The 22,016-nt window shown below is 46.3% G+C and overlaps 1 protein-coding gene and 1 long non-coding RNA gene across 2 annotated transcripts in view; both read right to left on the bottom strand.

The window, feature by feature from the left end:
- Positions 1-562: 562 nt before the first annotated feature.
- Positions 563-5,837, bottom strand: LOC143441210 (uncharacterized). The gene is made up of 4 exons (XR_013108437.1): positions 5,430-5,837; positions 4,879-5,033; positions 3,973-4,090; positions 563-877 (listed from the first exon to the last, which is right to left on the bottom strand). It is a non-coding gene; the product is annotated as an uncharacterized LOC143441210 (long non-coding RNA).
- A 2,369-nt stretch (positions 5,838-8,206) lies between these two features.
- Positions 8,207-22,016, bottom strand: part of Lbp (lipopolysaccharide binding protein) — a 28,417-nt gene continuing 14,607 nt past the window's right edge. Inside the window, exons 8-15 of the mRNA XM_034495212.2 lie at positions 21,795-21,971; positions 20,084-20,143; positions 17,497-17,664; positions 16,358-16,425; positions 15,882-15,924; positions 14,630-14,693; positions 13,800-13,876; positions 8,207-8,597 (exon numbers count right to left, since the gene is read on the bottom strand). Of these exons, the coding sequence (XP_034351103.1) occupies positions 8,553-8,597; positions 13,800-13,876; positions 14,630-14,693; positions 15,882-15,924; positions 16,358-16,425; positions 17,497-17,664; positions 20,084-20,143; positions 21,795-21,971 (702 nt within the window). The 3' untranslated portion in view covers positions 8,207-8,552. The remainder of the gene's footprint in view (positions 8,598-13,799; positions 13,877-14,629; positions 14,694-15,881; positions 15,925-16,357; positions 16,426-17,496; positions 17,665-20,083; positions 20,144-21,794; positions 21,972-22,016) is intronic.

Here is a 22,016-nt window from a genome sequence, read left to right as displayed (position 1 = left end):
TCGTGGCCCGGGGCAGCTCTATACCACAGGAGGGTTGGAGCATTGGATTAAATGGGGAGACTCAAATCAACAGTACACATGAAGGGCCCAACCAGCCCTGCACTGAGTCACAGAGGATACAGAAATGCCTGCTTCCTGCCCTCAAGGCAATTATAATCTATTTAGGATGTAGACATAAACCACGGAAGAAAGAGATGGCAAGGCAGTTAAGCAGCAATTCCGGGTCCTGCACCTCTATTAGCTGTCAAACGAACTGCAGCGGTAATAACAAACATTACTGGAATTGTGAACCAGGAGAGGTTACTTGGTTGCTCATGGCATGGAGAGATGCCTGCTTTTTTCCTAGGGGGGTGAGGGGAAGAATGGTTAACAAACATTGCAGTTTGGAGAGCTCCGAGCACCTTGGTGTTTGTGATAGCAATAAACTCCCATTTGCTGAGTATTTACTACAGAAGTCAGCAATTCTCATACCGTAATGTACTTGCCTCCAAGTCTCTGTCTATCCCTCTCTATATTCTGTATTAACTAAAGCCAACACTTGTGAATGAGACAAGTCCCAATCTCAGAGCCTAACTGTATCAGAGGTTTACTGGCGCACACACAGCACAGCTTGGTTCTGGAGACCTGATTGGGTGATGAAGGAAAAAAGAGAGGACAGACAGACGGACGCATGCACAGAAGGGCTTAGATCGGATGGCCCATGCTGGCTCTGACGGAGCAGCATCAACTATACAAGAATCCAGAATCTCAGAGTATTTATTATGTCCGGCAGCAGAAGGAGGAGTTGGCTAGTCTTGGTGGATAGTCTCTGTAGGAGAGTACTCTTGGGCTGTAAACATCCTGGAAGAGGAAGCTGCCATCATGACTTCTGTATACTCTGCAAACACACAGACCAGAGAAAGACTTTGTCAATTTTGGTGGGTCTGCCGTACCTATCCTTGTCCATAAGCAACACACCCTCCACTTCCTACAGTTGATTTCTGCTGGTACAATGAAGTTCAAATGGTGGTGTATGTCGCTATAGGTGTCAACATGGGGCTGGCAAGCACGAGGTAAGAGGGATGGAGGAGGGTCAGTGTGGATGGGAGAGGTATAAGATGGGAGGTGGAGCTTGGGGGAGAGCAGATCTAGATTACTGGCTGGCTTTGACAGTGGGAGGAATGGCCCCAGTGAAGTGTGGGCAGCCTGTGAGATCTGGGACAGCTGCTCTCTGCCTTCTCCATACCAAGAAGACAATAAATTTACAGTATTTTAAATTAATGAGTTTGTGGCACTTTGTGATAGCAGCAGCAGGAGACCAATACATGATTTTAAAAAAGATTATTTTACACACACACACACACACACACACACACACACACACACACACACACGCTTGAAGAGGCCAGAAGAGAGTGTCAGATTCCTCAGTTACAGATGGTTGTGAACCACCATGTGGTTGCTAGGAACTGACCTGGACGTCTGGAAGAGCAACAAATGCTTCTAACCACGGAGCCATCTCTTCAGCCCCTCTACCATAGTATTTTGCAGCAGAATTGCAATCAAAGCCAGAGGTCACTGATACAGCTACACTTGCCCATCAGCCAGTCTGCTCTAGGAGTCCTCTGTTTCTTCTACTTTCCAAGGCTGGAGTTACCTGACATTTATGGCAACGCCTCCTTCCATGCCAGGGTTCTCTCACTCAGCACCTGAGCAACTCTGTCTTGTTGCCTGTGGTTACTGTTCATTTATGTTCATTGCTATCTGATATAATACCATTGTGTGAATATTTCATAATGTGTCCGCCCATTGGTGATGGCTGTTTGGATTGTTTCCAGCATGGGGTTGTTATAAAAAGTGCCTGATGGATTGTTGTGCTTACTTTTCTATCGTAGTGACAAAACACCCAAAATAAGACAATTTATGAAAGAAAGCATTTAACTGGGGACTTGACTACAATTTCGGAGGGCGAGTCCATGACCAACATGATGGGGAGCATGGCAGCAGGTAGGCAGGCATAGTGCTGGATTGGTAGCTGAGAGCTTACATGAGGCAGAGAAAGCACTGACTGGGAATGGTGGCTCAGTATTTATTCTAAGTACTCAGGAGGCAGAGGCAGGAAGAACTTTGTGAGTTCAAGGCCAGCCTGGAGTACAAAAGTAGTTACAGGACAGCCAGGGCTATTACACAGAGAAAACTTGTCTCAAAAAACAAAAGACAAAAAACAAACAAACAAAAAAGACCCAACAAAACAACCACCACCACGACAAAAAACAAAACCCTCCAAAACAAAACAAAACAAAACCCAAACCAAAACCAACCAAGTAACCAACCAATCAACCAAAAAAAAACCCATCAAAGCCCACCTCCAGTGACCCATCTCCTCCAACAAGACCATACAAGGCCACACCTGCTAATCCTTCTCAAACAGTCCTGCCAACTATAGACTAAGCACTCAACTCTGTGAGCCTCCAGGAGCCATTCTCATTTAGACCACCACACGAACCTGTGGGCACGTGGCTTTTGTTGAACATGAGCGGGCATTTCTGTTGAGCGTGCCTTGAGGAGTGGACTTGGGGTCATGGGGGTGCGTACATGTTCAGTCTCAGCGGCTGCATCCAAACTGTCACCTGACACTTGTGCCCATTTCCCCTTTGCTATGGATTGAGTATCTGTGCCCTCAATTCATATGTGTATGGTTTCTTAAAATGGGACCTTTGCAAGATAAGTGGGTCAAGATGGACCCTCACCATGGAGTTAGTGCTCTTACAAGAAGAGACAGATAGACCGACTTTCTGTCTCTGCTTTCTGTCATGTAAGACTGCAATGAAAAGAGAGCCAACTTTCAACCAGGCAGAGACCCTCACAGGCACTGGATCTGTTAGCACCTTAATCTTGTCTGCCATCCTTTCCAACTGTGAGGAATATTTGCTTAGTTCTTAAGCTGCCCAGTCTGGTAATTTTTTAGTGCAGTTCCCAATGGCTGGACCACTCCCACTAGCAGTGCATGGCTTACCAGTCACTCCATTTGCTAGAGCCTTTTCTTTAACAGTTATTTTGTGTTGACTCTTAGCAGGCTGCTTTTAGAGCCTTGATTTCCCTAGGAAGCCTGCGGGGGAGGGGGTAGCATTGAAAGACAGCCTTGATTGGGTCTCCCAAGCGATGCAGGTGCTTGGGAGCTACGAGGTGAGCAGGCAAGAGCACCCTTCTGCAGCAGGCCACCCATGCCTGGGGTTTCTGCTGCAGAGGCGATACTTATGGCCCCTTGAGATCACTCAAGATGAGGCATACCTTCTCGAAGGAAACCAGAGAAGGGAGCCTTGGATTCTTTAGTGGCCCCAGGTGGGAAGTCATTTTCTTCTGGCTCATAAGGCAGCCATCTGTTCTGCTGTGTTTTACTACCTCCATTCCTCAGAGGGCCAGGAGAGGCAGACCCAGGTGGGCATGCTGCAGGGGATGGATGCTCTGGCCATCAGCAGGAACCCACAATGCTTCTACCTTCCCAACACACTGGCCAGGTGCACCTTCCAAATACAGTGAGCAAAAAGAGATGCCAAAGCCACAGTCAGGAGACAGCTGGACAACTCAAGGGTCTCCCTTCTGCTGGACCAGAAACTGGGCCTTGAACAGTGTGACAGCTAACCGTAGTTAGCAACTTGACAAGCCTGGAATGAGGGATTGCTTCCTTCAGATTGGCCTGTGATCATATCTATGGGGAATTTCCTTGATTGACAGTTGATGCAGGAGGGTCCAGCCCAATGCGGGCAGAATCAGTCTGAAACAGTCCAGGCTATGTAACAAGGATCGCTGGAAGTCAGCCTGGGAGCAAACCACTGAGCAACATTTCCCTGTGGTCTCTGCTTTACACTCCTGCCCTCAGTCCCTGCCTTGTTTTCCCTGTAAGCTAACATAAACCCTTTTATTTGCTTTTGGTTATGGTATTCATCCCAACACCAGAAAGCTAACTAAGACAGACAGCTTTCAGAGTCTTACCGTAGGCTGGCCCCCTTTGGGAGAAGGCAGAGAAGAAGAAGGCCAAGACTTGTCTCAGGGAAACGCACATAGCAGGCAGAGGAGGGACTTTCAGAGTAGAAGATAAAGTGGATGGTTCCTGGGAGGTGGCAGGAGAGAAGACAGTGGAGAGGTCTGCCACAGCTTAGGGGAAATGGCTTCTTTTTTGTTTTGTTTTTGGCAGGGCCTCATCAACCATTTGGCTGATTTCAAACTCCCTATGTAGCTCAGGGTTATCTAGAACCTCCAACCCCCCTCCTCCACCCCCCACATGCTGGAATTATAGGTATGCATGGCCATGCCCAGTTTTATGTGGTGCTGGAGATTAAACTGAAGGCTTCATGCATGCTAGACGGTAGGTGTTCTACCAACCGAGCTCCAGATGTAACCTGTGGCCATTGTTATCATGGAAAGCCTTGTGTTGGAGGGGTTTCTCTGAAGCATTTTGAGTTCTCCCTCCAGAGTTCAGATGCTTCTCATTAACACTGAAGAACATATGGGCACACTCAGAGAACTCTGTTTTCAAGGCAGATGCACCACGTTGAACCCTAAGTTATAGTCCCTTCTGAAGAGCAATAGAAGCCCTGTTAATGCAAATTCTCTCTGTTCTGGAGCTCAGCACAGCTCCAGCCAATCAATTACCAACACCCTCTGTGGGAGGAAGGTCGGCTGTCGACTTCTCTGGTCTCCATTTCCTCAGGGGACCACTTGGCTTTTGACCTCTTGCTACTTGGTTGGAAAAAGGTTGTAGGCTTAATTTAAAAAAAAAAAAAAAAAACAAAACAAAAAACATGTAGACCCATGTGTGGTGGTTCATGTCTGTAACTGTAGCACTTTAGGAGGCTGAGGCAGGGGGATCAGTGATATTGCTGGGAGCTGTAGACCCACCTGGGCAAAAGACAAAAGTGAATGTAGCCAGGCAGTGGCGCATGCCTTTAATCCCAGTGGTGGCCTTAGTCCTCAGTGCTTGCAGAGGGCGAGCTTCTGCCGTGTGATCAGAAGTCCCCATCGCAGGTTCCACTGTCAGTGTGCACTGTCCAGTCCTCACAAGTTAATAGAAACTCTTATCAGGCAAAACATCCCAAGGGCTTAAAAAATGACCTTCCAGGGTCCAAGAATTGCTGTGATGGCCTGGGCAGGGGCTTCCCCATACACCGTCAGACTTCTCTATCTAAGGGTTCCACACCCATGGTTTTAACCAATTTAAGATTGAGAACATCAATACAGTATGGCGATTGCCAATGGTGTTTGCCTTGTACTAGGTATAAACAGTCTAGAGGTGGTTTTAAGAATATGGGCTGATGTGTGTAGGCCATATGCAAACACTATGTTATTTCATATATGGAATCTGCACAGCAACCGAATTTGGTAACCATAGAAGGGACACCCCCCTGGGAACCATCCTCCAGGGATACTGAGAGGTAACTATAGGCAGGTACCACTTCTGTGATGGTTGATTCTTAACATCAAGCCGACCGGATTCAGAATCACCTAGGAGACAGATGAGGGTGTTTCCACAGAGCACTGACTGAGCTGGGAGACCATCACTGGGTATGGGCAACACCATTCCCTGTGCTGGGGGTCACTGTGGGGGAAAAGGGAGAGAACATGAACGTGAACTGAGTATTGGTGAGGGGTTTTTTGTTTTTGTTCACTTGATACAAGCTGGAGTCATCAGGGAAGAGCAAGCTTCAACTGAGGAACCGTCTCCACCAGATTGGCCCATGGAGTATTTTCTTGATTGATGACTGATGTGGGTGGTCCCATGCCTGGGCAGCTGATGCTAGGGTGGATAAGAAATGAATTAGCTCAGCGAGCTCTGTGGAGCAAGCCAGTAAGCAGTGTTCTTCCTGGGCTCTGTTTTGGTTTCTGCCTTCTAGTTCTTACCTTGGGCTCCTGCCCTGACTCCCCTTCGAGATGGACTGGGATGGGGACATGTAAGCCAAATAAAGCTTCTTCTGTCGCTGTTACTGTGAGTCATGGTAGTTTATCACAGCAGTAGGGAGCAAACTGAGAACCAGTTTTCTCCTTGATTCTGGGTCTGGGCCCCAAGACATAAACTGCTCAGCTCTGCCATATATAGACTGACAGGCATGACCGTGACCATGAGCCAAACTGCACATTTCCTCTATTTTAAGCAGTTCTGCTACTTACTTGGTCCTAGTGACAATGAAAGGGACACAGCCTTTTACAGTGGGTGGGGGAGGGGTCTGCTGAGGGTTGTTCTATGGGCTCAGTTTCCTCAGGGGCTTGAACTGCAGTCACTGTGGAGGCTTGCTCACGCCCTTCATAGTAGCCCTTGCTTCTCCCTCTTGCTCCCCACCCCCCATCTATACCTCCTGGGACCATCTTTCAAACACATAACGTTCCCTGTGTCCCGGCTCTGCTTCTAGGAAGCCCAGTGCAGCACAGGTGACAACCGTATCTGCCATTTGCTGGACTTGGCTGTGCCCCGGGCACTTATAGGAACTTGACATGGGCCTCAAGGTGTGTTGCCACATTGCCAGGGAATGAACTATTCCCAGCCTCATTTGACAGGTGAGGACACAGAGGCTCAGAGATACTTGGCCCAAGGCCCAGGGTAGGCCAGTTGCTATCTAGACTGACTCATCTCTGAAGACCCAAGGTAGTGCTTTCAGAAGTGAGGGTTGGAGCTGGGACTGTGTTGCCTGGTCCTTTACAGTGAGGGAACACTAAGTCTTTGTTGTGGTTTCTATCCTGTAAGGCCACACTTATACATCACATGGTAGAAATAGCTCATATACACTGTTAAGGGTTTGCTTGCTCTGAGTTAACCCCGGCCCGGGTGGCATCTGGAGGGATGTTTGATTGATTCTAGCAGACACTAACCAAACTTAGCATCCCTGGGAGTGTCTAACCCTCTGCTCTCTCTCCATGAAGCCCCTACAGCAGGAGCTGACAAAAAAGGGATTGTGGCTAAGGTCTAGCCTTGGAGACCACAGTTGAGGCTGAACAGCCAAGACTGGCTGAGGCCAGATCAGTGGGGAGGATGCAGTTTAAAGGTTCAGCCAGAGACATAATTAGGGAGAAGTTGAGGAGATAAGAGAGACACATGACACCATGAATCTCTGGGATTCAGATGACCACCTGACCAGAGGGACGGCACTCAGCTCTGAGATGACTGGCTGCCTTTGTTCCCTGTCCTACAAGACCTGCCAGCAGGAGAGTAGTACCTGCCACCTTCTTGGGTCACCAGCACCCCCCCCCCCCCAATAAAGAAAGTACAATTTGAAGACTCAGTTCCTGTGCCTGCTTAATGGTACTACTGGTGGCAGGCAACAGGAACTCCAGAATTCTGCTTACACTTGGACAGATATGACCTAATGATGTGACCATACAGCCCGAGGATATGACTGCTGTCACCATTATCTTCACAGACAAGTAGTGCAGGGAGGAAGGGACCCACCCTGGGCTACAGGAAGAAGCCTACACCCCTCCCATTCTTCACAGGGATGGTAAGTAGGGAGGAGGAGAAGCCATGCGTCACCCTGCCACCAGCTTGTGACAGCACATCCTCCAGTCTCAGAGCCCATCCCTGTCATACACGGAGTAAATGGGTCTATTCCCCATGAGTTATCCGCTAGCCGGCAGCGCTATCCATCTGCTCATTAACACAATTAACAAAAAACAACTCCAATGAGCCTTCTGACTCCCAGCCTTGGGGCCTAACTACATAACACGGAAATGACTCTTTATTAAGTCTGATCAAAGGCTTATTGTTCGGTAGTTAGAAATCACGGTCTCTCCTTGCAGGCATGTGGCTCGTGAATAATAGCTTTTGATTTGGGTCCAGCCAAAACCTTCCTTGGATTCATCTCTTCCTCACTTGCACAGGCCTCCAGGAGGACAGCCTTGGGAGGCTGCCATATTGCTTTCGTTCTGGGTCTGTTGTCTGCAGCAAGCAACAAGCAAGGAAGAGATACCTGTGGGAACAAGGCTGGGAGCCTAGACAGAACAAGGGCTTTAGTGATAAACACTAAGTTCATCACTTCCCCAAGTGGTGTGTGTGTGTGTGTGTGTGTGTGTGTGTATGGAGTCCTCCACTCCCTTGTTGAGACCCTCACAGCAGGGGCCAACAGGAGAGAAAAGGAAGCCAAGGTCTAGCCTTAGAGACTACAGCTCCAGCACAGCATCTAAGACTGGCTCAGACCAGATAAATGGGGGACCAATAAAGAGGTTCAAGTGAGATATCATGTCATTCTATAAATATTTATTGAGGACCTACTAAGTGCCAGCACTCTACCAGAAATTCAGGTCAGATGGTGAATTCGAAACCACAGTGCCTGCTCTGAAAGTGATTCCAGGTCAGGGGTGGGACAGGGCCCTTCGGAGAGGTCACTGAGGGCAGGGGACCTTCCTGGAGGACAGTCGAGTCCAGGTCAAGGGCGCACCTGGTGAAGAGGACTGTGGGGGCAGGGTCCACTAGAGCCAGGAACAGAAACATCTTTGTATTTTGAGACTCTCCAGAGATGTGCTCCACATCTGGAATTACAAATGGCAGGTCCAGCTGTGGCCTCTGAGACCCATCTTTCTTCTTGTCTTCAGACTCTCATGTACTGGACATTGGCACCCAAGTATAGGAAGTCCTAGGGGAAGAAAAAAACAAGAAAGAGAGTCCCCTAAGCTGGGCATAGTGATGCACACCTACGGTCTCAGCACCCTGGAGACTGAGGCAGGAGGACCACAAATTTGAAGCCAGACCTTTTAAGAGAGAGAGAGAAGAGAGGAGAGGGGGATGGAGAGGGGGTGGGAAGGGAAAGACAGACAGACAGATGGGCAGAGAATATGAATCATTTACTCCAAAAAGATACCCAAGCTGCGGCTTCCTGGCAGGCCCTCATAAATGTTCATTTTAGCACCTAAGTTTTGTCTCCTTGGCAGAGGACATGAATTCATGAGTTCCCAGGCCTCACTTTCTTGCTGTTCTTAAGTTTCCACTATCTAGAGGGGTGAAACTCTAAGCCAGCTTGAACGCTTTCTACAGTGATCCAGCACTGTCTCTGATGGTCAAAAGGCCATCGTTAACCTCGAAATTCTAGCGAACAGGATAATTTATGATAAATCTTACAATCACTTCCTAGGTGGCAGACGCTGAACTAAAAGCTTCTATCCTTGGCCCCTGACTTTCATAAAAACTCTAGGAAGTTTGGGCTGTACCTTATGTACAGAGGAAAGACCCAGGGGCCAGCTGTGTGAATGGTCACCTAACCTCATTCTGAGTAGTGATCAGACGGATGTTGGCCACAGGCTACAGCATCTCCAATGGGGTCTATACATCTGCCATCCTTTGTCTCACCTTGGACATGATGCTTAGAGAAAGAACTAAGACTCAGGGTGCAGATGGACCAAAGAATGGGTCATCACAACTGTAGTCAGCAGAGTGAAAAAGTAGATACACTTGTTGCTGTATTGATGGAATCAAACACTGTCCTCGTGTCAAATGGGACTGGACCCAACTATCTATCATTGGGCAGAAGAAGTTAGATACGAAAAGGAGCGTGTCATCCAAGGAGTGATGATATGTGTGTGTGTATATATACATACATATATAATGTATATGTATACATAAAATATACACATGCCCTCCTCCAGTCTGAGGCCTGCGGAGGGGAAAAATAGAAAAGCGGTTAGAACCAACATTCTTAATAAAATGTCAGCCCTCTTTAAAAAAAAAAAACTATCTTGATACTAAAATTTGTTTTGAGAATTGTATATTGCAGAATGATCAGCCTTGGTGTATCTACTCAACAAGCAAGCTGGGCAGACCTGCTCAAACCTCTGAGGTCCATGAATTCCATCTGGAGGCAGCGAAGACACAGCATCAGAGGATTGTCAACTTGCTCTCCCCCCCCACTCCTCTTCTAATATCTCAACGCCCATAATCAGCTTGAAGAAGCTAATGATGAGTCAGCGCCCCTATTCCCTGGGCATGGGGACTAAGGTGGTAAATGTTGGGCTGTCTCTCTAGGGAAAAGTAGTGGTTTTGTCGGAATAGAGAGGATTAGCTAGGGTTTATTGCATAGCCATAACCTATTAGTAGAAATCTGTATAATTAATATGAAGATGAAGATATAAATTCTTAAATGGCACCAATTTACTTTGTTTACAAATTTTAAGGTTTTCATTGGCATGAGCTTCTTAGTGATATAAGAGTGAGATGAATATTGTTACTCTCATAGGCATTGTACCAGTATAACACACTTAGGAATACAAAGCTTAGACCCAGTCCTTCTTTAACTTTTTTAACTGATTTGAGATGGTCAGCCTGTGAGTTAAGGGACTATAGCAAATTCATGACTTGGAGTTTATTATAAGGGTGTTCTCTATGTTTTATTTAGAAATAGCTGAGTGGAGTTAACAGGCAACAGTCCAGATTACCTTACATGGATAGCTGGTTTTCAAAACATCAGAAATCCTTAGAATTGACATGACAAACATTTCAGTATTAATGTTCATTTTCATTAAAGACCTGTCTGCTCCGGACAGCTTCCTATGTTAAATTCTAAGAAGAAATTGAGCATCCTTGGAGTTACTCCAGTTGTGGTGAGACAGCCACTAGGCAAGAATTGCCACTTTCCTTCTACAGACAAATTACTGTCCAGAAAAGGACACACTTGCAGAATAGTCGACTGATTATATCTGCCTAGACAGAGTAATCAGCCCTTAATAATTCTGCAGCACTAAGGTCTGTCAGATGATCCTGGGCCAGAAGGCAGAAGAACAGATGCTCCAACGTTTTGAAGTAGAGCGAGTGTCCAGGTGTTCAGAGGTCTCTATAAATTGGCTAAGTTTTAGAAGCTATGCTTTGTGCTTCCCACAATTATAGTCAACTCAGTCATTCTGGATTTCTGATGGGGTTGAAAACTTATAGCTATTTACTTTGAGAGAAAAGATCTGAGTGTATGGTCATCAGCTGACATTCATCCTAAAGCCAAGGAAAAAGCGAGGTTCAGAACTAAGTGTTTTAGTTAGGATAGATGACAGAGGTGCTGGTTAGTCAACAAAAGGATGGACTGGGTATTAGGACTATCTTGTACCTCACTGGTACAAATAGGCATAATTATGCTCTAATTGTATTTTGAGAGAAAAGTTTCCTTTTAACAGGAAGGGTGATGTGTAGGAGGAGCTAAGGTGGGAGGAGTACTGAGAGGAAGAAAAGGAGTAAGAAGAGGAGAAGAAGAAGGAGAGGAGAAGCTAGGTGATGAAAGAGAGATAGAGGGGGGAGACAGGGAAGCAGATGTTCATGTATCTCCACCAGTCAAAGATAGTTGATATATCTAGGTTGGGTAGTGGGTTACACCTCTGATTGAACAATACCAAACTTATAAAGCCTATGATTAACATTTCTTAAAAAAATGTATAAATGCAAAATGAAAAGGGGGCATGGGATAGGGGTTTTCTAAGGGGGGGGGAATGGGGAAACAGGATGGTATCTGAAGTGTAAATGAAAGATCTAAAAAAATAAAAAAAAAAAAAAATATACACATATATGCATATATAAAGCATTAAAATATTAACACTTATATTATATATTATATTAACACACTGTATTATATATACACACATATACATATATAATATACATATATATGTACATATAAAGTATTTATATATAATAAGGAAAAGAAACTAATTTTGATACTAGAAGGACAGTTGTCAGATATGAGGACATTGAAGTGACTTCTAGGGAGCTGTGTTTCCTGATGGTCAACCTCTGTGGTTAGGTTGCTCTCTCTATGTCAGAGCCTAAGGCCTCAAGGCATCCTCCCCGACATACATGATAATAAAGAGTCTATATCACATACTGACCCAAGATGAGTCTATTATCATTGCACTGTGGTTTTGCCTCCCTGCTTTGTGAGGATCTTGGGAAGAAATGCCCCCAAAAGGAGATCTGGTCCACCATGATTTGGCAGGGAGAAAGGTGAGCTTATGAATTATACCACTCGTCTCATATTTATGAAAACATTCAAGTCCACAAAGAAGACTCCACTGGCAGCTGGACACCTTGTGAATTTTACATGTATGTATTGTGTGTATGTATCTATGGATGAATGTATATATGTACACACATATGTATGTATATATCGTGTGTGTGTGTGTGTGTGTGTGTGAGAGAGAGAGAGAGAGAGAGAGAGAGAGAGAGAGACAGACAGACAGACAGACTCCTCTCGGTGCATGCCTGGAGATTGTCAGAGGACAACTTGTAGGGATAGATAGAAGTCAACTGTCTCCTACCATGAGGACTCTGGGGAACCAACTTGGGTCATTAGACCTGGGGCAAATGCCTTCACCCCTGACCATGGGTTGTATGTATGTATGTATGTATATGCGTGTGTGCACGCACGCGCACACACACACGTGCAAGACCCCTGACCCATCTCACCCCTGCTAAATAAACTTCTCATTGAACTGTCTCTGTCTCTTGAATAAATTCAAACAGATCAGAACCGAGAGACCCTGTAACAATCTGAGAGCTAATACTGTACATGTCTGAAACAAGCAAAAAAAAAAAAAAAAAAAAATTAAGAAAACCTCAGGAAAAAAAAACAAAACAAAACAAAACAAATCAAGCCTAACCCCAGGGTCCTGGAGACAAGTCCAAATCCCAGCTATGCTTGTGGGTGGTAATGGCCTTCAGACAGTTAGAAATAGGGTTATAGCACTTCTTTAGAATGGAGTGCTCTAAGGCTGCATTTGGAGTACAGGTCTTCCAAGAATTGAGAGGCAAGTGGTGGCGGACACCTTTAATCCCAGCACTTGGGAGGCAGAGGCAGGTGAATTTCTGAGTTGGAGGCCAGCGAGTTCCAGGACAGCCAGGGCTACACAGAGAAACCCTGTCTTGAAAAACCAAAAAAAAAAAAAAAAAAAAAAATTGAGAGGCAGACTGAGGCAGTAGCCTAGTGCTAGAGTGTTTCCCAGAGTGTGTGGCATAAAATTAAACAAACAAACCTAGGGAATCTTTAGAACCTATCAATGGCCTTTAGAACATGACCTGTTGGCAGAGCTGGGCTTTTCAAAAAGAGCCTTTTAAAGCCCCATTGTGTGTCAAATACCTCCTGCCTAATAGTAAAACAACATCTGTGTGTTTGCATATGTAATTAATGTATTTATTATGTCTGGCACCTAGGAAGTGGCTGTGAGATTTATCATACATTATCATGTTTATTAGAATTTTGAGATCAACCATGACCATTTGACCTTTAAAGACTGTGGTGGATCCCTGTGGAAGAATTGAACTTGGCCCAGTTCCTACCCCCTTTAGCTAATGGAAGCTCCAGAACATTCAGAAAGCAAAGCCCAGGACCTCACGACTCTGCGTCCTTTGTCAAGGAGAGACAATTTAGATGGTACACAGGACATTTATGAGGTCGCCAGGGAGCTGCAGCTTGTATGTATCCGTGTGTGAGTGTGTGTGTGTATCTGAGCCCAGATACCGAGCCGAGAGGTGTCAGATCCTCTCGAGCTGAAGGTACGTCACAGGCAGCTGTGAACCACCCATTGTGAGGCTTGGAAACAGTCTGTGGCCCTCCGAAGGAGCAGTACTTGTCCTCAAGCCACTGAGTCACCTCCCACCAACCACCAACCCTGCTTCATCCTCATGTCCCTTCTAAAGGACATTCAGAAGGCTTCCTGGAATATTTTAATTCCAAGTACACCCTGTGCTCACTGCAGTCTCAGGGCTGCAGGTTCTGAATTGGGACCGTCCTATGAGTAGTGGCTTCCAGATCTGACAGGCTGCCCAGCCCCCACCCCTCCACCTCCACAGCCCCTCCAGACCCACTGACCTTGTGGATCTGGAAGTCGAGGTCATGGAGCTGAATACGCCTTGGCAGAGGGAGCGGGAAGCCCTTGGCCAGCTCATCTGTGGGTTGACAGCATTGTTGAGGACATGTGTTGATGAGTGACAGGGATAGACAGTTTTTTTTTTTTTTAACCAAAGGCTCAGTGCTCTACATGTGCTCGATGGACTGACTGTGTTCCCACTCAGTGATTACCTAAGACTAGGTGTCACTGCTATTCCCATTTTACAGCTATGGAAACGGAGGCACAGAGTGGCCAAGCAACTTGCCCTAGTTTCCAAAGCCAGAACACGAACCCTAAATAGCTGAGAGGGCACCTAAGCAACTACACGTGGTCTGATGGAGGAAGGGGCAGGTGCTAAAGAGCATAAGAGTGTAATGTAATGGGGACCAGTGGGTGGCTTTCTGGCCTCTACCACCTGTTTCCTGTTGTAGCTTCACATGTCAAAAAATGGGGCTTGGGTTTTACATTTTATTTTACTATGGAGTCAGGCAGTTGATTGGAAAATGTATATTCAAGGTGGTTGCCTTGTCTTACTATGACCTAATGCTGGTGGGCACTTCCGAAAGTCTCTCCTTCCCCTATAAGGAGTTTCCTGTGCATCAAAAACTTGTCTCAACCCCAAATCCCTGTGGAGCCCCGGGAGGAACATGAGGCTGCTTTCAGTATTCCATCTCGCAGCGGCCATCAAAGCTCTGAGACATGACGGCTCACTCAGCTCTCAGGAGACCCTGGTTTCCAACTCCGGTGCAAACACCCCCTCCCCAGGAGTGGGATCAACTCCAGACCTGGAAAGGCCCAGAGCCATTCTTACCGTTGACATCAGGGTAGAGGCTGTTGAGAAGGTAGTAGTTGAGGAATGCCTGGAACAGGTTCACCTGCGGGAGAAGAGAAGCCGGGCAGGTGACCATGCAGCCATTTTGTGCTCCAATAAGGAGTCTACCTTAGCCCGTGTGATAATGGTGGCGTTGACTACAAATCTTTATTCTTCTAATCCCAGCACTCAGGAGGCAGAGGCGGGTGGATCTCTGTGAGTTCAAGGCCAGCCTGGTCTTCAAAGTGAGTTCCAGGACAGCCAAGGCTACATAGAGAGACCTAGTCACAAAACAAAACAAAACAAAACAAAACAAAACAAAGTGAAACCAAACCAAACCAAACCAACTATTAACATTAATCTAATGAGAGCTAGCTTAAGGATTTTTTCCCCCAGAAAAAAATGAACTACAGGAGACTCTGGTGTTTTCTACTAGTGGAAAGCACCTGTCTATTAATAAACCCAACATGGACGGAATTGGACCTGGGAGATGGGGAGACGCTGTTGATACACAGACCTAAGCACCTGGATCCAGCTCTACTTGAAGTGCCCACCCTTAGTTTTTTGTGGTGGTAATTGTCTTGTGTGTGTGTGTGTGTGTGTGTGTGTGTGCATGCAGGTGTGTGTGCGTGTTTGTATGGGTAAATACAGGTGTGTGGGTGTATGTGCACATACATGTGTGCCCAAGTGTACCTGTGTGTGTGTGTTTGCATAATGAAAGACGGAGGTCAGCCTTAGCTATCATGTCTCAGGAGCCATCCACCTTATTTTCTGAGACAGGGCCTCTCACTGGTACCTGGGCTCACTGATTAGGCTAAGCTGGCTGACCAGAGGGCTCCAGGGATCCACCTGATCCTCCCTAGCACTGGGATTACCATGCTTGGCTCTTTACTTGTGTGTTGGGGATTTGAACTCAGGTCCTCATACATGGTAAACACTTTGCCAACTGAGCCATCTCTTAAGCCTCGCCTTTTGTTTTTAGTTAGGAGATCCTGTGAACTTCACCTCTTTGCTCAGAGGAGGATTTCTTTTCCTTGCAGTTAAAATAATTCTGCCCAATAGCCAATCTTATATTGGGACATAATTACCCCTCGATCCTGTCTTGCACCTCTGAGAGGTTCCACAGGGGCTCTGGGCAGAGATCTGCTCTTCTTTATTCCCGTTTCTACTCTAGGCGCCATGGCAACTGCCTCAGAAACATCACCAATTAACTGGCATCTTAATCATGTCATAACTGAGGACAGTAACTCACATTGAACATGCCGACTTTGGATTCAATCAGTCTCACTTGTGCCCTGTGGTAAAGCAGAAACACAAGGTGAACATCCCAGCGTGGGGAGGCTAAGTGCGTCCCCAGAGAGTAGGAGGCTCTGCTGCCAGGGGGGCAGGAAGAACAGAGATACAACAGTGGGGACTGGGGAAGCGTCAAAACATTGTCTTTAGCTTTTTGGTAACCCAATACATCTGAGATCTAAAATTCATAGATTAAGAAAAAGCACTGTTAGCCATTCAGACATTTGAAACTTGTGGGGGCAGGATAGCAAAAAAGAACTAAGCCAACCAGAATACATACTATTATATTTCCTTCTCAAATGGCAAGCCCTCAACATTGACAGTGGTGCCACATCCCACCCATACCCCAGTCACAGAGTCCAAATGGAGCCTGGCTGGGAGCCCATGCACAGCCCTCCCGCTGCTGTGACGCCCATCCCTGCAGAGGATACTTACTTGTCTGGATGCAGCATCCCGGTGACCTTGCTGTTGTTGAAAGTTAATGAGGCAAATACATTAGTGACCTGGAAGAGGCAGGAGAAAGAAACAGGCTTTAGTGATGGTGGTTCTGATGCTGGGGATGAGGGTGGGGATCGGCAGCCTCGGAAATCCACCCACTGGACTGCAGCTTCCCACAGCATTCAGCGTGTTGATCAGTGAGTGACTGAACTTGGACATGATCAGGTTTACTTGAAATCGCTGAGGATCACAGCAGATAAGCTTTGAATGGTGTACCAAGAGAAGACATGTTGTTTGCAACCTTACTCAGCTCTCAGAGGTCATGGCCAGCTACTCCAGGACCCAGCTCAGCTCTAGTAAGGATAATAGTGAATTCTATTTTATTAAAAAAAAAAAAAAAAAACAATTTGACATCATCAGTAACACTCTGAAAGGCTGATACACCCTCTCTGAGGAACTGCCCTTCAGAAGTTTGGCCTTGTTGAGTTTGAAGCCTAAAACAAGACAGCAAATTCTTCATCCAGTGCACAGAGTCTCTGAAATCTGTGCCCATTAGCCAGGGGCCATTAAGAAAGAAAAGCACTTTTAGTATTTAATTTAGAAGGAATTTAGTTCAGGGGAATGATTATGTGGGTGAAGGGACCTTAAGAAGGCCATATCATCACTTTTCTGCAGCCCCACCCCCCCACCCCCCCCCAAAAAAAGCAAAAAGCAGTAAGCCTGTTACTCAGGACTTAGTGAAGGCAGGAGTCGAGCCAGTATCCTGACAATGTTGTCATTGGCTGATAAAGCTGGAAGCCATAATGCAAGGGAGCTTGGGAGATGTAGTCTTCAAGGATCAGTTACATAGTAGCGCAACAGGACAGATGCTCCCTCCACGGCCCGGACTTAGAGGGAGACATGCACATTAAATGAACAAATCTTCAAATAGCTACACAAAAGCTTGGGCAATAGACACCATGATGAAAATTAATAGAGTGCCACAAACTTTAAAAAGCAAATAGAAAGGCAGATCAGCCGTAAGAGGAGTCCAGAAAGCCCTCTCTGGGCTTGTAATTTATCGGTTGAGAGCTGAGGAGAGTGGAAGAAAAGCCCCCGTGAAGAGGAACAGCGTTTGGAAAGGCTCTGAGCCTTACCACGCCAAGCCGGAAGACAGGTTCCCGAACAAAGCTGGGCAGGATCACAAAGCCTTCAATCTCCATCTGTGGAGACAAGGATAGATTCCCAGGACTGACATTCAGATGCGGGGCAGAGACCACTGTTCCACGGAGCTCCAAGTTCATGTCGGGGTACTTTCTGGTTATCTGGGGGTAGAACGTGGAGACCAATCATGTCAGAAGAAGGAAACAGGGCTACAGAGTCCAGAGAAGTGCTTCTCAACCTGTGGGTCGCGACCCCTATGGCAACCCTCTATCTCCAAAATGATTTATATTACAATTCATAACAGCAGCAACATTACAGCTATGAAGTAGTGACAAAAATAGTTTTATGGCTGGGGGTCACTACAACCTGAAGACCTGTATTGCAGGGTTGCAGCGTTAAGGAGATACAGGGGCTGGAGAGATGGTTCAGAGGTTAAGAGTAATGGTTGTTCTTCCAGAGGTTCTGAGTTTGATTCCCAGCAACCACATGGTGGCTCACAACCATCATAATGTGATCTGATGTCCTTTTCTGGCACACAGGTGTACATGCAGATACAGCATTCATATACACTAAATAAATAAATATTTGAACAATGACAAGAGCAACAAAAAGGAGATCCACGGCTCTAGAGAGGAAAGATAAAGGAGACACTTTGGGGCTGGTTGTATTTTCCACAAAGTCTGTTATACCCCATGCCTTGCTAACAGCAGAGGAACACCTCCCATGCAGACACCCCACCTCCACTTTGCCAGCCAGTAGGGAGGGGGACCCATAGCATCTGTGCTAGTTCTCAGAAACCAGACCTAACCAGATCTCAACACTGCGAGGGGGCTTGGTATTTTATGGTGGCTATAGAATTCAATTTGGGACAAGACCTGGGAGGGTGCAGTTGGTGGAAGACTATACTCCCATGAGCCTTTGGTTCCATAACCACAGATCCATCTGTTATCGCCAGGGGAGTTTAGGGGCTGGAGGAGGTGGGGTGCATGTCTGTGAGAACGCAGCAGGTGGTCCCTTTGCTGGGTGATGGCAAGAAGAAGGTAGGGCAGTTGGCAGCCAAGGGATGCAGGAGCCTGAGTGTGACCAAGGATGCCTCAGAACTAGCGGGGACAACTCTGTGACTCTGAGGAGACACAAGGCCTGACAGTGCAGGACTCGAACATTCAATTCCTTTCTGAAAACTTAATTCATTTTTAAATTAATTTATTTTATTGTATGTCTACAAGTGTTTTTGCTTGCACATATCTATACACACAACATGCGTGCCTGATGCCCACAGAGGTCAGAAACAGGCGTCGGATCCCCTGGAATGATGTTGTGGGTGATTGTGAGCCACCATGTGGGTGCTGGGAACTGAACCCAGTCTTCTGTTTAGAGCAACAAGTGCTCTTCTCTGCTCAGCCATCTCTTCAGCCCAGACTTTTGAATTCTTTCTCATCATTTTAATTCCTCTCTGCACAACACTCTAGATTTCTACAAGGCGTGGTTAGAAGAGTTGAGAGAGGAGAGCTATCTGGGGGACCAACTGAAGTAATATACGCAAAGGTCTGATAGTGGCAGAACGAACGCTGGTGTCACCAAAGGCTGCAAACAATGCACATGCCCTTCTCTGGGGACTGTACCTGCACAAGGTCAGGTTGTCTTGCTGTGACCATAAAGTGGGAGGAAGCTACTTATCTTACAGTATAGAGGGTTTTCCACAGACAAGAAGGAGGGAGGGTGCAGAGCATGCGTGTCTGCACAGAAGAACTGGGAGGTGGGGGATGCACATAGTCTCCTGTAGAGACTATAGAAGAGGCGGAGTCGGAGAGACTGCTCAGTGCTTAAGAGCATATTTGGTTCCTGCAGAGGAACTGGGTTCAATTCCCAACATGTGCATAGCGCCTCACAATCTCTGGGATCTGACACTGTTGGGAAACTGGGGAGTCTTTCCATGCAAAGTGGGTGCCAGGGGTGAGCCGGGGCCTAGAGACTTTCCCTCCATCACGGTTTAAATCTTCAAAATTGTGAGATATGAGAATTCCTTTTCCATTCAGAAAAATGTCAGTACTGGCTAAAGTGGTGTACATCAGTAGTTCTAAGCTCCAGGAATGCCGAGACAGAAGGAGCTGCAAGCTCAAGGCCAGCCTGGGCTACATAGGAGACCCTGTATTAGAAAAACTAGGAGCTGAATTGTAACTCAGGAGTAGAGAGCTGTTGTGGCATATGTGCACCCTGGGTTTTCACCCCCTGAACCTCAAATGTAAGAGCCCCTTAAAGCAAGCTGAGCGTGCCTGCTTTCTGGTAAACCCTCTCTGGTTGGTAGGTGATATTAACTAGGGTGCCCTTCCCAGCATTCCATGGACTCCTTAACACCAAAACTAGGGAACCGTGGGAAAGACTGATTAGGGAAGCTCAGGCCTATGCTGCAAGTCTGCAGTTAAAAGGAGCCCCAAGTCTGCAGTTCCCGGGCCTTCCCTGGAGTCTCCTCACCAGCCTCTGACTCTGGGTCAAACAGAGAGGGTCCCACAGGTTCTAGAGAGAAACTTTGGCAAACTGGTGGACTCAAGTTGCATCCATGGAGGGTGGAAGGGGCTTTACCTGGGGAGTGAAGGGACGGAAGGCCTTGGTGTTCAGCCGGATGTTGGAGTCAGGTGGTAACTGCAGCAAGAAGACATGGGACATTTAGGGAGGTTTTCGTTAGAACTCTGAGGAGAATTGTGGAGATGAACGAGTTAGTCACTTTTCATTACTGTAACAAAATACCTGACAAAAGCAACTTGAAGAAAGGTTATTTTGGCAGCTGGTCACCCTGCATCTACAGTCAGGAAGCAGAGAGTGGTGCTGGTGCTCCCCAGTCAGCCAGCACCTCAGCCTACAGAATGGTGCCACCCACAAATAGCTGGGTTCCCACTGCAGTTAACCTAATCTTGGAAATCCTGCACAGAGAAGTCCAGGGCTTTGTCTTCTTAGTGATTCTAGATCCTGTCAGGTTGATAAGCAGCATGAACCACGACACTGGGGGAAGGTCAAGACTAGCTTCTTCCTATGGGTCCAGTTGCCTTGGCTACCATGAGGCCTCTGTCTTACAGAGCATGTGAATGTCTTATATAGCATGTGAATCTCCTGGGGATGAGGGTGTAGCTGTGAACCTATGGGCATCCTTCAGAGTTCTCCCATTTGAGACAACCTTCCAGCTTGTCCGCGTGACTTTGGGCTGGGGTTTTCGTGCATAGAGCACCCTGTGAAGTAGGTAGGAGACATGAAAGTCCTGTGGCGAAATGGGGAGAACCCACTTCCAGGACAACACTGCCCATCTCTGCCAGGGTGATCACTCTGTGTCCTCACCATCTTGACAGACCTCAACTCTTAAGAGGAGCTATTAAAAAACAACAACAACAACAACAACAACAACAACAACAACAACAACAACAACAACAAAACCTTTTTGAACCCTAGAAAACCTAAAAGAACCAAGGGGATTATAAGGTGTGATTTACTGTGAAAGCCACTTTCCTGTCTGCCAATTCCACTGGCAACCAGTACCTTAAGGTATGTATGAGGAAGACATGTTTCTTTCTTTCATTCCAAATTACTAAATTAGGTACTCTTTTCACTTTGGCTTCAGGGAAGTTCCCAGACAGATTTGTGATTTAAAAAAAAAATACAAATCTAGTGTCTTCTTAATTGTTGTTTACTTTGTTTGTTCTTTATTTCCTTTCTCTGTTATGTGACTTTACCTCATCCATTAATTCTTAAAATACTTAATATTTTAATATTAATATTTTAAAATATAATATTATATATTATACATAATATGTTATATATAATATGTAATATTATATATATGGGTGTTTTGTTTGTATGTACATTTGCATACTAGAAGAAGGCATTGGATCCCACAGGACTATGGTTATAGATGGTTGTGAATCACCACATGGATGCTGGGAATTGAACTCAGGACCTCTGGAAGAGCAGCCAGTGCTCTTAACCACTGAGCCATCCCTTCAGCCCCCATTAAATTATTTTTAACAGAGATGCAGGAGTTCAGGACAAGAGAAAAGCACAAGTCAGACTAGGCCTAGACTAGAAGGTCAAACACAGATGCACAGACAATCTTTGATAGTTATTTGATAAAGAACTTGGCCTTGAGTTTTCTGGTGACCCAAGAAACGAATAGAAATCATGCTAATATATTTTTTGGTCTTGATATTTGCTTAGCAATAACTCACTATTCTAGTGGAAGTAAAACAGAATGAGTGGGAGGATGAGCTGTGCTGTCCTGGGGAAGCAGTGAAGCCCACATTCTCACCATGTCATCTGTGATGGAAAAGTTCAGGTACCCAGCCTGGTGATAAACCCTGCTTGCTATGTTGAAGGCATGATCTGAGATGGCAAAGTAGACCATTTGTTTACTGTCCTCAGGTAGGCTCATGGTAGGAGTCGGAGTAGCAACTGGGGAGCGGTGATTCCGGTTAAAAATTTCACCCTGGAGAGAGAAATGGAGACAGTCAGACTGTTTAAAGTCTATCCC

This window comes from Arvicanthis niloticus, chromosome 2 (genome assembly GCF_011762505.2).
Source record: "Arvicanthis niloticus isolate mArvNil1 chromosome 2, mArvNil1.pat.X, whole genome shotgun sequence".
Lineage (NCBI taxonomy): Eukaryota > Metazoa > Chordata > Mammalia > Rodentia > Muridae > Arvicanthis > Arvicanthis niloticus.
The sequence above is the reverse complement of the archived record's forward strand: the minus strand, read 5'-3'. Positions and strand labels throughout refer to the sequence as shown.